Raw genomic sequence first — 15,993 nt, 5'->3', positions numbered from 1 at the left:
GTTCTCTGTCTCAGTATATGGTGCTTCTATTCATCCCATAGGCTTTTTTTCTTCTCTTTTTAAATCATTTTTCTCTCTTTGACTCACTGTATCTAACCATTGGCCAAATGCTATCTCTTTCCCTGTTGAGCGCATTTTATTCCTATTCATTTCTCTCTAGATTCATTGCTGCCATTCCAGTTAAAACCTGTGAAAGGTGAAATAAAATGAGGTCTCTTATCAAAAGGTTTACAATGGAGCTGGGAGGCCATTAAGGAGATCAGCCTTAGGCACGTCCTCACCAGAAGAACTTCGGAACTGGACCAAACGCAGCCCGAACACCTGCAACCTGCTGCAGGAGATTTTGCTCGATGATATCCTTAGTAACCACTTACATTCAGTCAAGATTAGTCTTCTGCCACCAACGCCAGTCGCAATTCCTCATAAAAGACATGTACAAGAATTCCCCTTTGTCTTGAAAAACCGTTGATTTTTGTTCTTGAGGGCGAGGGGGCACTATTTGAATTGTTGCCCAAATCCACGTTTCCCAAATTGCAATTCTGAAAGCTTGGTTTTTATTTTAACTCTACCTCTTTGCTCAGATGACAGCACACAATATTTTTCTCCGTCTGGTTTCCAATACCATTTTATTGAATCTTAAACAGTTCACCTCCTTCCTGCTTCCTGCTGGCTTCAAACCATTCTCTATACCGCCTGAGCTAAACTGATGATGCTATTCTCCTTAAAACCTTTAGTAACTCCTCAGTACAAAATTCTGAGCTTATTCTAAAAGGCTCTGGCTTACCTACAACTATACAGTCCCTCCAGTTATATCTTCTATCTCAGCCAGTCACCCTGGCTACCTCTTAGCTCTTCGCTCTTCAGTTAAAATAATTTGCTTAAATTAAATTTAAAAAAAATTCGTTTATTTATTTATTTTGAGACAGAGAACACGAGCAAGAGAGGCGCAGAGAAAGAATTCCAAGCAGGCTCCTCACTGTTAGCTCTGAGCCTGATGCTGACTCGATCTCATGAACTGCAGGATCATGACCTGAGCCGAAATCAAGGGTTGGACGTTCGTTCACCTGACTCAGTCACCCAGACGCCCCGCTTCCTTGGTCTTTAAAAGCTATTTGAAACCTAGAGCCTTGGCCATTCTCCCCTCTTTCTTAGATTTCTGGCCAAGTCATATTCATCTTTTAAATCCTCAGTTCGCTCATGTCCTCCTCTTGGTTTGAAATGGTCTCACGCAACCATATCTATGCATTTATTAATTTTTTGCCAATTTGATGCAAAATACCGCAATAAATGAAGAAAATATACAATTCACAACATCACTAAAATAAGGAAATTGCCTATCAACTGTCAGTTTAAAGATTAGTTACAAAGGAGAAAATTTTAAATGTCCAGAAAACTTCTATCTCTTGTATGAAAGAAAACTGATAGCTTACTCAGCAGGATATCAGTCTGAAAATTTACCAATATGATTACCGATACTGATCTTTGAAGCTGAAAAAAATGTGTTTAAAACTATCACTATGAAAAATTCCATCTCAATCATCTAGATGACAGAGTATCTTTAAAAAATTATAAAACAAAATCATTGTTTATAAACAGGTAGAGAGTATGCAGTCAAACTACACAGGGAAAAATGTATTCTAGAGGTGTGTTAGAAGTTAATAAAAGTGTGCTTTATGTTTCTGCATGTGATAGTGTTTGCCTTTTTTTTTTTAATATTTTTTTTTCAACGTTTATTTATTTTTGGGACAGAGAGAGACAGAGCATGAACGGGGGAGGGGCACAGAGAGAGGGAGACACAGAATCGGAAACAGGCTCCAGGCTCTGAGCCGTCAGCCCAGAGCCTGACGCGGGGCTCGAACCCACGGACCGCGAGATCGTGACCTGGCTGAAGTCGGACGTTTAACCGACTGCGCCACCCAGGCGCCCCGTGTTTGCCTTTTAAGTTTGTCATTTGCCATAATTTCTTTCCTCACTCGAAATAAATATTTATTTTTATAACAAATTACACTTTGGGGTACAAAAATTCATTTTCTTAAAGGCCACATCCCCCACATTATGATTCTATTGAAAAGATATTTTACCTGTCCAAAAAAAGGGAGCCCATGTCTGTAATATGTATCCACTTTTGTAAATTTCAATTTGCTTAAGGTGCTTGTGATTGTGCATGATGCATGCCCAGTTAATTCCAACTCTGAAAAAGAAATAAGCGAGGTTGAACTGTTCTGTATATTCAACTCACCTCCTCCCTCCAAGCCAGCTTCACTCCATCATAACAAATCACTGTATTCCATATCTTCTCCTTTCTAGAATTTCTCATACTTAGAAAATACAAGCAACTTGACATTAGCTTCACCTTCGTATAAAAAATTATTTTACCTCATTCCCCAATTCCTCTGGTTTCGCAAGCATCCTACTTGCTCTATGTTCTTAAAATTTTTTCTTCAACGTTTTTTATTTATTTTTGGGACAGAGAGAGACAGAGCATGAACGGGGGAGGGGCAGAGAGAGAGGGAGACACAGAATCGGAAACAGGCTCCAGGCTCCGAACCATCAGCCCAGAGCCTGACGCGGGGCTCGAACTCACGGACCGTGAGATCGTGACCTGGCTGAAGTCGGACGCTTAACCGACTGCGCCACCCAGGCGCCCCCCTATGTTCTTAAGCTCTTCTCACCTCTTCTGTGATCTTGTGCCATTTTTGTTTCCATCTCTCTCAGATCCCTGCCCTCTCCCCATGACTTTCTGCATGCAATGTGATTCTTTACATTGGAATCATGTTTAAAATATGCTTATTTTCTATCACAAACTACTTACCCAGAAAGACTCTTCTTTTCACTTGTATGGCCCTTGCAAGGTATAGCCAACACCTGGTGCCTTTCCATTTATTGAAGTGTAATCTGTGTTTTATCTTCATCATCTAAAGCATTGTTCTATCAAAGTCTAAAGAATCCCTTATTTTCTCCCACTATAGTATTTTCATCTCAGACTTCATCCAAGTGAGTTCTCAGAAATACTTCATACATCAGTACCACTGAAACCCTTCCAGTGTCTTCTAAGAAACTCTATTTTATTATTTTCCCCCATCCCTATGACTTCTAATTTTATTATTCTGACTGATTTGATACTATGTCCTAAATGTAGCTATTTCTGTCCTTGGGCCTCTCCTTGTCTGCCTCTAGCCTCAATTTAGCAAAGCTAAGTGAGTTCTCTTTCAGAACAGTTGCATTTACTCTTAGGAGGGTATAGATACAATAGGAATTGTTTCAGATATACATTTATGGTCCTGATTTTGCTCTGGTTTTCTTTGAAAATTATTTTTGAGGATGAATGAATCATATTCATATTCTACCTTGGTATTCCAGATTATAATTAATTGTCTTTGACACATTCTCCTTACCATAACTTTTTCACATCTACTCCTTATCTTGGTTAATGGCAATTCCATTTTCCAGGCCCCAGATTTGTAATCTTTGAAGCGATTTTGAATAATCTGCTGTATCACACTGTGATACCTTAAAATTGTTTCATCTAGCCTGTCCCCTTCATGTCTGCTAGAATTATATTTTTAAAATATCAATTTATTTAGAACATTCTACTCCAATATATCTGAAGATATCCAAGGCTTTTCATAATAAAGTCTAACCTTTTTGGCATATGATTTACTTTTTACACACCTTAGCCCCTACCTACATTTTCAGATCCTTCTGAGACTAAACACATTTATTTTACGTGAATCATGCTTTTTTCTCAGTCCATTGCTAGCTTTCAAAATATTATCCATTCTGTACAAATCAGCCCACATGCTACTTTATAAACTTTGCCTCTCTATTAGAATTTAGAATTAATTCTCTTCATGCTCATTTGGCCTTTAGGTTTTACATTTCTTTCTTTCTTTCTTTCTTTCTTTCTTTCTTTCTTTCTTTCTTTCTTTCTTTCTTTTTAATGTTCATCTATTTTGAGAGAGAGAGTGCAAGGGGGGGTAGGGCAGAGAGACAGGGGGAGAGAGAGAATCCTAAGCAGACTCCACACTGTCAGGGCAGAGCCCGACCAACTCACCAACCGTGAGATCATGACTTGAGCCGAAGTCAAGAGTTGACGCTTAACCCACTGAACTACTCAGGTGCTCCTAGTTTTTACATTTCTTGTGAAAATGTTATTATGGTTATAAATACACACACACACACATACACACATACACACACATGCACACACATACATACATAACCTTGAAAAAAGGTTGATAAACTAGTAACCTAATGAATTAATCAATATTTAAAAACAATGCCAACCTGTTCCCTCCTCTTTGACCTTGGCTTCCACTTGTATTGCCATGTCATACCCCTTTTGTCTCAGCTGGAATATTTTCGTCTGTACGAGTTGTGTGAAACAGCCTTTATCGTCTGCCTGAAAGGAAAGAAAGAGAATTCCTGGGTCTTCTGATTTGCTGCCACAAAAATCAGTTAGCAATCTACGAAAATTTTGTGCTCAACATTTCCTGCCAAAGGAAATTTTACAAATGTTCTGAACATCTGTCAGGTGCTTATCCCTTCCCAAGCCAAAGATGACATCATATTTCTTCATTAATCGAGTTACTCATTGCCTCTGGCTTCCCTCTCCTCTTCTGAAAGCCTATTCTGCTTCTGCCCAATTAAACTTCCTGGTTTCCTTGGGGCGCCTGGGTGGCGCAGTCGGTTAAGCGTCCGACTTCAGCCAGGTCACGATCTCGCGGTCCGTGAGTTCGAGCCCCGCGTCGGGCTCTGGGCTGATGGCTCGCAGCCCGGAGCCTGCTTCCGATTCTGTGTCTCCCTCTCTCTCTGCCCCTCCCCCGTTCATGCTCTGTCTCTCTCTGTCCCCAAAATAAATAAACATTAAAAAAAAAAATTTAAACTTCCTGGTTTCCAAATGCGCTGCCATATTTTGTAATTCTGCCTCTCTGCGTATGCTGTTCCTCAGACGATGACGTTCTTGCTCCGATTCTTATCCGGGCTAACGGTTCCTACTCTTCTAAACTCAGCTCAGACATAATATCTCTGGGGCGCCTGGGTGACTCAGTCGGTTAAGCATCTGACTCTTGGTTTCAGCTCAGGTCATGATCTCACAGTTTGTGAGTTCGAGCCCCACATCAGGCTCTGTGCTGACAGCGTGGAGCTTGCTTGGGATTCTCTCTCTCCCTCTCTCTGTTTGCTTCTCTCTCGCTCGCTCGCTCTCTCTCAAAATAAATAAATAAAACATGAATTAAAAAAAGACGTAACATCTCCTCTGTGACCACCTTCGTCTAAACATCGACTGAGAATTATGTTTTCTTCACTGTATTTCTCCATGTCTAGGACATTCATCAAAACATCTATTCTTTGAATATATGAATCATTATAATAGATTTCCCAACTAAATATTGGGATCCATACCTTAAGAAAGATTTGTTTTCATTTTTTTATTTATTTCCATGAAGATATTCATTGCATAATAAAATGTACTCATACTTAATTTACGTCTAATTTACTTAATCGTATTTTAATTTACTCACTTGAAAATAAAAATTCATCTCTTATCCCTGATATTTTAAAGGTTTTGTAACTAAATTCCTCTCATGTTTATGTTGCTTATTGACGTTTGTCTTGACATTCATTATCATGGATAATGCCACTCTCTGGGCTTTTATGTACTCTTATTCTGAACTCGGTAATTTATACATTTCTTTTTTTTCTTTAATTTTTTTTAATGCTTATTTATTTGTGAAGGAGAGAGAGGCAGAGCCTGAGCTGGGGAGGGGCAGGGAGAGAGGGAGACACAGAATCCGAAGCAGGCTCCAGGCTTTGACCTGTCAGCACAGAGCCCGAGGCGGGGCTTGAACTCACCAGCTGTGAGATCATGACCTGAACCAAAGCCAGACGCTTAACCGACTGAGCCACCCAGGCGCCCCTATACATTTCTTTTTTAATACGACAGATTCTACTTTCTGATGTTATTACATTCTTTGACGTCATTGAGGACTTCATTGTCCCTGTAGGTCTCTTTCTCTTAAACCGGATGCTGGTTTCATATTCTTCCATATGCCCTTTCGATTCGATAGCATGCCATTTGATTCTCCTACAAACCAAATTCTTTTTTTAAGTAAGCTTTTCACCCCAAATGGGGCTGGAATGCAAAACCCCAAGTTCAAGCATCAAAGGCTCTATCAACTGAGCCAGCCGGGCTCCCTCCTCCCACTGACCAAATTCTTAACATTGGCTACATTTTTTTTTCTGTTATCTGTTTGATAAAAGCCAATTTTGGATACCTTCACATTATTTTATGGCTTTATATCTGGCATGCTGATTGCTGTCAGAAGGAATTACAAAACTGGCCGCATAAATACCAGTATAAATTCATGAACCCAACTATCAAGAAGCCTCCTAACGTTGCCAGGCAATCTTACAATGTTTCCCTTATTCTACATTTTTTCCTAGGGGACCATTTCAAACACTACTCTTTGTTATACCGTTTGCACAATACAATATTGTATTCTATTGTATGATATTCCTTATTGCATTATAATCCCTGAGAAAACAAGATCTGTTGTTAGTGTCCTGGGCAGAGTGGTTTCCATATACCTGTTGACTGAATTCTTCACAGATCTTTTGCGAATATCTTCCATGGCAGTTGGAATGGTATCGTGAATATTTTCTGCATACGTTAATTGTCACCAGACCAGAGACCGGCTTTCCATATGTGTATCTATGACAGTCAAGCAGTTATAGATGAGAATATGTTTAATACAAATAACTCAGATATTGTTCCACATAATTTGATCCATTCGTATATCGATCTTGTTCATCTATAGCTGTCGTAATTCCTTCCATAGCATTTGTTCTTTAGAAGCATTTGTTCTGAAACCGTCTTCATTATCCAAGTGGATACACATCTACAACTCTAAGAGAAAATACTTACTGAATCTTTTTGAAACACCGCCAAATGAAAAATTAACAATGTGGTTTTTCTCAGATCTTTCCTCCTTTCCAGTTGGGGTTTTACTCTGTCTTATTTCCTTCTTTCTCTGCCATCAGATTATCTAAGTTATAATTCCACCTTTGACAATGCCTCCTAAGTTGTTTGGGGGAAAAATTTAAGGGTCTCTAGATGGTGTATTTCTAAGTCATCTCTAATTCGTATATATTTTAAGAAGATAAATGAGAACTTAACTGGAAATTTAAACATTCGAAAGCACTAGCTATCGAACAGAAATGTTATAAATGAACAGTATCGTAATGACTTAGTCTGATTCTGCCAAATCTGAGGGAAGGATATGCTATGGTATGCTCTGAATGTTTGCATCCCCCAAATTTGTATGTGAAAATCCTAAACACCAAGGATGAAGGCATTAGGCGTGAGGTCTTTGGGAGGTGCTTAGATCATGAGGGTGGAACCCTCATGAATGTGATTGGTGCCTTTATAAAAGAGGCTCCAGAGAGATCGCTTGCCCCTTCTACCATATGAGGACATGGCAAGAAGGCAACCAGCCATGAGCAAGAAAGAGAACCTTTACCAGAATGTGACCCTGCCAGCACTTGACCTTGGAGTTCCCAACCTCTAGAACTGTGAGCAACAAATTTCTGTTGTTTATAAACTAACTAACTATTCTGTGGTATGTGTCAGAGCAGGCTGAATGAAGATATGATGTGAAGCCAGGTTAGTCTGCTCTTTCTCAACGTATGCTTCATGGACCATCTACCCTGAAATTACCTGAGATGTATTGTGATTCGGAGTCCTCAATCTTTCCTTAGGTTCATGATTGGAATCTCCAGAGACGTGGCCAAGGAAACTACATTTTAGCTAATCACCTCAATAGATCCAGATGCTCACTTAAGTTTGAGACCTATTGCTTTAGCCAAAACTGTGGGGTAGGTGACAGTTGGCTTCAATGGCCCTGAGTCTCCTCTTCTTATAGTCCTCCCCACCCCAGTTTCTAGCAATGCTGAGAAAGCAATAAATGATTTACTAACTCTCACTTTGGGGAATCTTTAAACCTGACTGAAAGTGCTCCCCCTTCTAAGGGAAAGATCTACGGCATCAAAACTGGCGAGAAAGATGATCCTCACACTGCTTTCAAAACCAAGAGGTAAAGTGTCTCTTCAATACACGTGAAGAGTGTCTTACTACACCAAGAGGTAACCAGGGAAGAAATAACTATGACACATGTATACATCTCTATATATCTGTATATCTATACATTATATATCTATATATCTACTTAAGAAAAGTTCTTAATTTTTTTCTAATTTCCCATAGTTTAGGAAATCAGGAGCAATAAAAAAAATGGGGATTGTATGACACAGAATAACACAGAATTTATGAGCATGAGCATGACCTTGAGTTGGACATCTTGCATTCAATTTCGGTTGTAGAAAGTTTCATGAAACTAGATTTTTTTTATTTTTTTTATTTAATTGCAGAAGCAATATAGGATAGGGGTGAAGAGTTCACGCCCTGGAGCCAGACTGTTGGGTTAAATTCCAGTTTGTCATTTACTACCTGTAGAAACTTGAGCAAGTTTTTTTTTTATCCTCTATGTGTTATAGTTTCCTCATTTGCAAACTAAGGATAACTATCCCCATCTCACAAGGTTAGTGTGACAATAAATGTTAATAGGGGCAAGGCACTTAAAACACGGTCTTGCACATTTTCAGGGGTCAGGCAATACTTTTATTATTAGTAGGATGTCATATGCTGCCTCTCATGCTCCCCAGTTGGAGAAAGTCATTCTCGAATTAAAACACCTTGAAGTCCAGTTACCAATGCAAATAGAGCCGGGAAATAGAATTGGAATGAAAAAAAAACAGTGTAACTCACAGGCCACAGGCGGACACCAAAAATTCTTCATCTAGAAAGCCGATAACCTTGGGCATTTTCACTTGGACCTCAAATTTGGGCAAAACTGTTGTCAACAGAAGGGAGAAAGACATGAAGGTGGGCGGGATATCTCGCAAGTATCAGTAATGATTCTATTGCAGAACCTTATAATGTAAGATCACATGAAATGATGTCAACGGAAATAAGGAGCAGCAGAGCCACCACTGACGAGGGCGATGTGTTTATGACCACGGGTAGTCTGTCCTGCGTTAACTTGGTTAAGCTGGGATTACTTTTCCTAGCATCTCCTTTGAATTTGTTTAAGATTTCAAAGACGGAAGGAAAGAAGCACCCTGAGTCTCTAAAGATCCACATGGTTGGATGTGGTGACAGGTACAGAGAAGCCAGTTGATTCCAATTTGTCCTAATTCTGTCCTTCTCTGTGTCCATTTCCTCCCAGCTGCGAGTCCTGCTGACTGATAGAGGCCCAAGATCTACCACTAGACGCTTGACTACAGAAATACTGAAGCAGTGGATATGAAGAGATATGTATACGTACGGCCTTCCATAGATTCTTCTATGGCGGTGGCCCTTGGGGGTCCACTTTGGCATCTGAAGGGACCCTTGCGGGTGCTAACTTATGTGTCCCCACCCATGCTTCTGGAGAACTGGTTAGTAATTTCCTCTGACTCATTAGCTCCTCCTGCTGGACCCTGACTTTTCCGGCCTCTCTCACAGTTGTGTAAGATTAGCTGTTCCTGCAAGAGACCCTTGTTCTATAATTCCCGCGGCAGGTCTGGTGAATTGGGGGAATCGTGCTTTTGTTGATCAAGTCTCCTCACCCACGTTCAATTGGCCTGAGAAAATCCACATAACTGATAACGGGTAAGGTGGCTTCAACGTCTGACTACTTTGGTTGGAGTGGTATAGGTCTAGGTCATAGGTGCGGCCCAGAGGTACCCTCAGTTATAAGATATAGATCAACAGATGCATGCACGTATTTATTGTATTGGTTACCAATTTCTGATTGAATAGGGTCAAATGGACCTAATAAAATATTTCTTGCCTCTTGTTGGCTCTGTGATTTTGGTAAATTACTAACAGCTCTAGTACTCAGGTGCTCATTTGTAAAATGGGGATAATACAGTATCTGCCTCAGAGGGGTGATGTGAGGATTAAACAACATAGCGCATGAAAAGCACTTAGTGAATATTGAGATACATAAAAAGCTTGCTAATTTTCAACTACTATATGCTAGATTTTTGCTTGTACCTATGTATAAAAACTCTTAAGCTCTTAAATACTCTAATGTCATAAATGTCTCGAGCACATACGGAATTCTTACCATATTCCTTCACCTCAAAGGAGTGCTGTAGTGTTCCCCCTGACTCCTTCTGCATCATAATATTATAGGTACCCAGGGTGGGCTCCACCGAGAGTGGGAAGGAGAGCTGGATGAGTCCCCCTTGCAGTCTGACATTTTGCCATTGGAAAATTCGATTCCTCTTGGGATTCTATAGGTAAAAACATGAGTTCATAGAAACCATTGAAATAGGTATTTTGAGTAGAGGGGCAGCTTTCCAGGGAGGGCACATTGGGAGTCAGATAGTAGACAGTTGGCAAATTGACTACATCAAATCAAATCAAAGGTACTTTGACTGCTACAAATCAAAGGTAGTGAACAAAGTTTTCTAGGAATTCTATGATCAGAAAAGGACATCAAGGTTACTAGCTATGAGATGTTAAAGATTACAACGGGTATCCATTTTGGTTAGAAATACTGGAAAAGTCACTAAATTGTATCATCTCAGGGGATTTTGTTCTTTCATTTACATCGTACCCAGTCTCCAGAGGATTTAAGATAGATAGGGAAAACAGTGTTTAGTTTTGGTGGAGTGCTAGAGGGGAGGGAGGAGGCGGGAGAGGCAGTGGAACCTAACTTGTAGTAAGTTCACATCCCAACGGAGATGCATAAGATCTTACCTACCTCAATATAAACCACGGAGAACTGTAAAGAAAAAAAAAAAGATAGTATGAGTGTGGGATGGAGGTTAGAAAAAGAAAGCCATGACCTCAGCGTTGATAGCCTATCTGGATCAGGGGAAGTGAGTCTGTATATATTTTTTATCCAAACAAGGAAATGTGCCCCAGTTTGGTTCACATGCATTTTACGTGTTTAGTTTAGTTTTACATGTTTAGTTCTCATATATATCTCTTGAGAAGTCATGACTTTCCTTTTATGAAATAATGTACAATGGAGGAAACCTACACTTAAGTAAAAAGGTCAAAAGAGTGAGTTTATTTTGCAGATGAAATTTATCTCTGAGAAATTCTCCATCTCTCTAAGAGAGAAATCAAGTTCACTTACTTTCCTTTGTTTAATAAAAGTTACTGGGGTTAAAAAAATATTTATTTATTTTTGGGGTGCCTGGGTGGCTCAGTTGGTTAAGCATCCGACTTCGGTTCAGGTCGTGATCTCACAGTTCGTGGGTTTGAGCCCCGTGTCAGGCTCTGTGCTGATGGCTGGGAGCCTTGAACCTGCTTCAGATTCTGCGTCTCCCTTTCTCTCTGCTCATCCCCCACTCAGGCTCTCTCTCTCTGTCTCAAAAAATAAATAAACATTTAAAAAAGATTTTTTAAAATGTTTATTTATTTTTTGAGACACAGAGAGAGAGAGAGAGAGTGTGTGTGCACACACGGGAGCGGAAGAGGAAGGGAGGGGGGTTAGGGGGGCGGAGAGAGAGACAGAGGATCCTAAGTGGGCTCTGAGCTGACAACAGAGAGCCTGAGGCAGGGCTTGAACTCAGGAACTGCAAGATCATAATCTGAGCTGAAGTTGAACGCTTAACAGACTGAGCTACCTGGGCGCCCCCAAAATGACTGGGCTCTTTAAAAAGATAATTTCAACGGAATGTTTTATTTTGATAATGTGGTTGATGAACTGATCTCATTCTCCAGCAGTGGTACCACTTAGATCATATTGGTCTCATGTTTTTCAAAAGAATGGGCCTTAAGTTTGTACTTGTTTTCCCCACACTCATCCACTGTCAGGAGACTTACCGTTTCATTCACAGGGTGAAAATTGACATCCACAGAGACGATGCGGAATCTCACTGAAACACAGAGATTTTCCCCATGAAACCCTACCGCGGGAATCCAAGGCAGAAACACAGATAACAGCATGCTTGTGTTTTCATGACTGCAGAATAAAGTAATAGATAGCCACACACCCACCCCTTAAAGTCGCTCTTGCCAGCTTGGTTCCTTATACCTTTTTGTCCTGGTTTGTAGATGGGTTTGTCTGTTTGGGCAATGACAATGCTCTCTGCTCTCCTTATATGTATGATGTTCTTCTTTATGAATTGCTGTGTTGCCCCTTTCACCTCCACAGTAATGAACCCTGAGGAAGTTAACAGCTTTGGAATCTGTAAAACAGAAAAGCACTGAAAAATCTGCCCAGACCCATGTCTGAATGTCTCAGGCTTTCTGACTTTGTTCTTTCTCTGGTTAGTCCCAGAGAATTAGTAAGGGATAAGTCAAGAATTATAGACTCTCATGCTTCTGTAACATGACAGGAACACTTTGTTGATTTAAAGGGAAAATGTCACCGAAATAAAACCAACTAAGTCTTCAAATAGTGATGACAGTGAAGGCAATGACAAACTCTAATTTCCACAGCAGTATGATGGCTTTGAAGTAATTATCAAATGTTATTTTCCAATGGTCAACGTCAACGTTACATATTATCACTGGGAGTAAGCCAGTGTGATTAACTATTTAATACCTTATGTAGCACAAAGTTAGAAGGACAGTACATTAACCATCAACCACATGTGAGATCTTAAATAAGTCACTTAAATTTATGAATTTCAGTGTTTGTAATGGGTAACGGCATGGCCTTTATTCATCTCCGAATTGTAGGAGCCAATGAAACCTATAACTAGCATTACTTTTCATATATTGCACTAGGACTGTTTGTAAATATTATGAAAGCGTATTCAGTAGAAACTTTCACTTTGTACTTCTCATGTGTTTCTTCATTATGCTGTTTTATTGCTGGGGGTCAGAATACAAGGTATGGGCTAATACGCTCTTTCTCTAACGAGCTTCCATATCCCAAAGAGTCCTACTGACAATGAAGGGGCTGCAGGAGAAGTAGTTCTTCTCTGTCACCAGCTCGGTGAGGAGGGTACTGATCTGCATTCCATAGTCCAGAATTATGTTCAGTGTCATCGTCTCATTCAGGTGATTGAGCATGACACAGGCCTTCTCAGGAACCCCAGTGTACAGCTGAGATGGGACCAGCACCAGGTACTGCCTGTGGAGAAGAGGGCTCCGGGTCAACCATGGAAAGGTTAAAAAGACGTCATGATTGTGGCTGCTTTCTAGATAATCTTTTCTGTAATCACCAATCATAGAACTATTCCTAAGCTATGGATAAGCAATCCATGAATCATGTGCTTTGAAATTTAGAAATGGATCAAGAAAATGGGATGATGTATAATGGGATATTATTCACCCTTAAAAAAAGGAAATCCCATTGTTTGCAACAAATGGATGGGCTGTGAGGACATTATAAGTGAAATATGCCAGGGGTGCCTGGGTGGCTCAGTCAGTTGAGCATCCAACTCCTGATGTCGACTCTGGTTGTGATCCCAGGGTGGTGGGATTGAGCCTTGTGTTGGGCTCCGTGTTGAGTGTGGAGCCTGCTTGGGATTCTCTCTCTCTCTTCCTCTCTCTCTCTCTCCTTTTGCCCCTCTCCCCCATTCATGTGCACTCTCCCTCTCTCTCTAAAGAAATATATACACGTGAGATATGCCAGAGAAAGATAATATTGCATGCTGTCACTTATATAGACCCTTTTAAATAAAATCAAATTCACAGTGGGGCGCCTGGGTGGCGCAGTCGGTTAAGCGTCCGACTTCAGCCAGGTCACGATCTCGCGGTCCGTGGGTTCGAGCCCCGCGTCAGGCTCTGGGCTGATGGCTCAGAGCCTGCAGCCTGTTTCCGATTCTGTGTCTCCCTCTCTCTCTGCCCCTCCCCCGTTCATGCTCTGTCTCTCTCTGTCCCAAAAATAAATAAAAACGTTGAAAAAAAAATTTAAAATCAAATTCACAGAAACAGAACAGACAATGGTAGTGTGATTACTAGGGGCGGGGCAGGGTAGGGGGCGCTGTTGAAGGAAATAGGGAGAAGTTGGTAAAAGGGTACAAACTTTCAGTTATAATAAGATGAATAAAGTCTGAAGATATAATGTGTGACACAGTGACTACAGTTGATAACTCTGCATTGTATGAATGAAATCTGCTGGAAGGAGAATTAGACTGTTCTCACACACACAAAAAAGAAGAGGAAATAAATACTCAAGAGATGGATGTGTGAATTAAGCCGATGGGAGGAATCCTTCCAGTATATAGGTAAATTTAACGATCACGTTGTACTTTTTAAATATTTCATAATTTTGTCAATTGTATGCCTATGAAGCTAAAACAATGTTTGTTTGAGCAACAACAAAATATGATTAACCCATTAAATATCATCGAAAGCCTTAAGAACCTGTCTACATGCGGTCTTGGGTTTCATGTGGGCGATATGAATTTCTTTATTCTAGGACACTAAATACATGATATTTAATGGATAAGGAGGAGTGGCATTGCTTCTATTCTTTCACTCTGTGATGAGGGAGGCGGAGTCGATCGAGCCATGCGAGGCTAGTCACCAAATATATTAACATGCACACCCAGAAGAAACTACCACTTTCCAGTTGTTTCGCCCACCATTTACTACCACCAAACATGCTGCACTTTGCAATGTTCTCCTTGCCCACGCCTCTCTCTCTCTTCCTGAACTGTCCTTGTCTATCTGGATAAGTTCTATTTGCTTCATAAGACTTCTTTCCGAACAAGTTTCTCTCTGAAGACTTAGGCGACGTCCCTTCCCTTATATGGCTCACAGGTTCCAGGAGGAGGTAGGTTTTCTCTGCGAGTGTTCTCACAGAATCCCGCAAGGCTAGCTTCTGGTGTTGCACTGTATTCCTTTCCCTGCACACTTTTTCTATTCTCTCTACCGTGAAGTGTTGAGGACAGGGTCCACATTGTGTTAATCTGTGTATTCCCAAGATCTAAACACCAGCCCCTACGGGTTTGCTCGAGAATTTGAGTGATCTAACACAAAAATCCTGGCTTCTCTGAAAGTCATGTATTCCTCTTGGTGATCTCTGACCAGGGGAAAATACAGAGATTGAGTTATTTCACACTGGACGGACACTGCAGCCCTTTTCATGAGCCAATGAAGGATGTATCCTTTTTTTTTTTTTTCTTTTTGGCAGGAGTTCTAGATTATTATTTAATAAATGTTGTATAATTCTGTATTCTTATTCGGTGAATGTTTCGTAAACGTGACTGCCCCATGTCTCAGTGTTTTCTAGAATTAGAGGATGCCTCTTTCCACATGAGCAATAACAACTTATTGACCTTTCTAAGCCCCTTCAACAGCCGATAAATTCACAGGAAATCAGAAAATAAATAAGAGAGACATTAAGAAGCAGATAAAACAATGGGAAAGAGAAAGACAACAGAATTTTCTGAAAATGTTGTTGCTTACGGTTTTGAAGCAGTGAAGGCATCTCTGGGAAGGAGCAGGAAAAGTAGAATCAAGACTGGACTGGGCAGCTGATTTCCTCTCATGGTGTGGAGAGAAATAGGAAACAACAGGAATCTGAGCCCCTTGATTCCTTGAACTCTGGTCTTGTCCTAGAATCACTGGTTTTTATTTTCTCTGATGGGCAGTGAAAGTAAACTGCTAACCCTTTATTTTTGTAACATATTAACTACTTCCAGTATAAAAAAATCAATTCCAGATTATTTCTATGACCATCAGTATTCTTTTATCCACTTTCTCAAATGTTCTGTCCTTGAAAAATATTACTTTCAGGCTACACTGTCTCTGACTGTTAATCAGTACCTAACCTATTTTGAAGAAGAAGCAAAATAAATTATATGACTTGATGAAAACAGTTAATATTCTTTTTTAAAAAAGTTTTTTAATGTTTATTTATTTTTGAGAGAGTGATAGAATGCAAGCAGGGGAGGGGCAGAGAGAGAGGGAGACACAGAATCTCAAGCAGGCTCCAGGCTCTGAGCTGACAGCTCAGAGTCTGATGCAGGGCT

General features: G+C 40.3%; 1 protein-coding gene across 1 annotated transcript in view; it reads right to left on the bottom strand.

The window, feature by feature from the left end:
- Positions 1-15,577, bottom strand: part of LOC121023329 (pregnancy zone protein-like) — a 47,843-nt gene extending 32,266 nt beyond the window's left edge. Inside the window, exons 1-10 of the mRNA XM_040465147.1 lie at positions 15,428-15,577; positions 12,959-13,142; positions 12,096-12,249; positions 11,885-11,937; positions 10,812-10,832; positions 10,170-10,338; positions 8,825-8,909; positions 6,589-6,712; positions 4,288-4,402; positions 2,082-2,191 (exon numbers count right to left, since the gene is read on the bottom strand). Coding sequence (XP_040321081.1) covers positions 2,082-2,191; positions 4,288-4,402; positions 6,589-6,712; positions 8,825-8,909; positions 10,170-10,338; positions 10,812-10,832; positions 11,885-11,937; positions 12,096-12,249; positions 12,959-13,142; positions 15,428-15,510 — 1,098 coding nt within the window. The 5' untranslated portion in view covers positions 15,511-15,577. The remainder of the gene's footprint in view (positions 1-2,081; positions 2,192-4,287; positions 4,403-6,588; positions 6,713-8,824; positions 8,910-10,169; positions 10,339-10,811; positions 10,833-11,884; positions 11,938-12,095; positions 12,250-12,958; positions 13,143-15,427) is intronic.
- Between the last annotated feature and the right edge of the window lie 416 nt (positions 15,578-15,993).

This window comes from Herpailurus yagouaroundi, unplaced genomic scaffold (assembly GCF_014898765.1).
Source record: "Herpailurus yagouaroundi ecotype Mexico unplaced genomic scaffold, PumYag 550, whole genome shotgun sequence".
Classification (NCBI taxonomy): Eukaryota; Metazoa; Chordata; class Mammalia; order Carnivora; family Felidae; genus Herpailurus; species Herpailurus yagouaroundi.
Note: the sequence above shows the minus strand (reverse complement) of the source record. Positions and strands in the feature narration are given on the sequence as shown.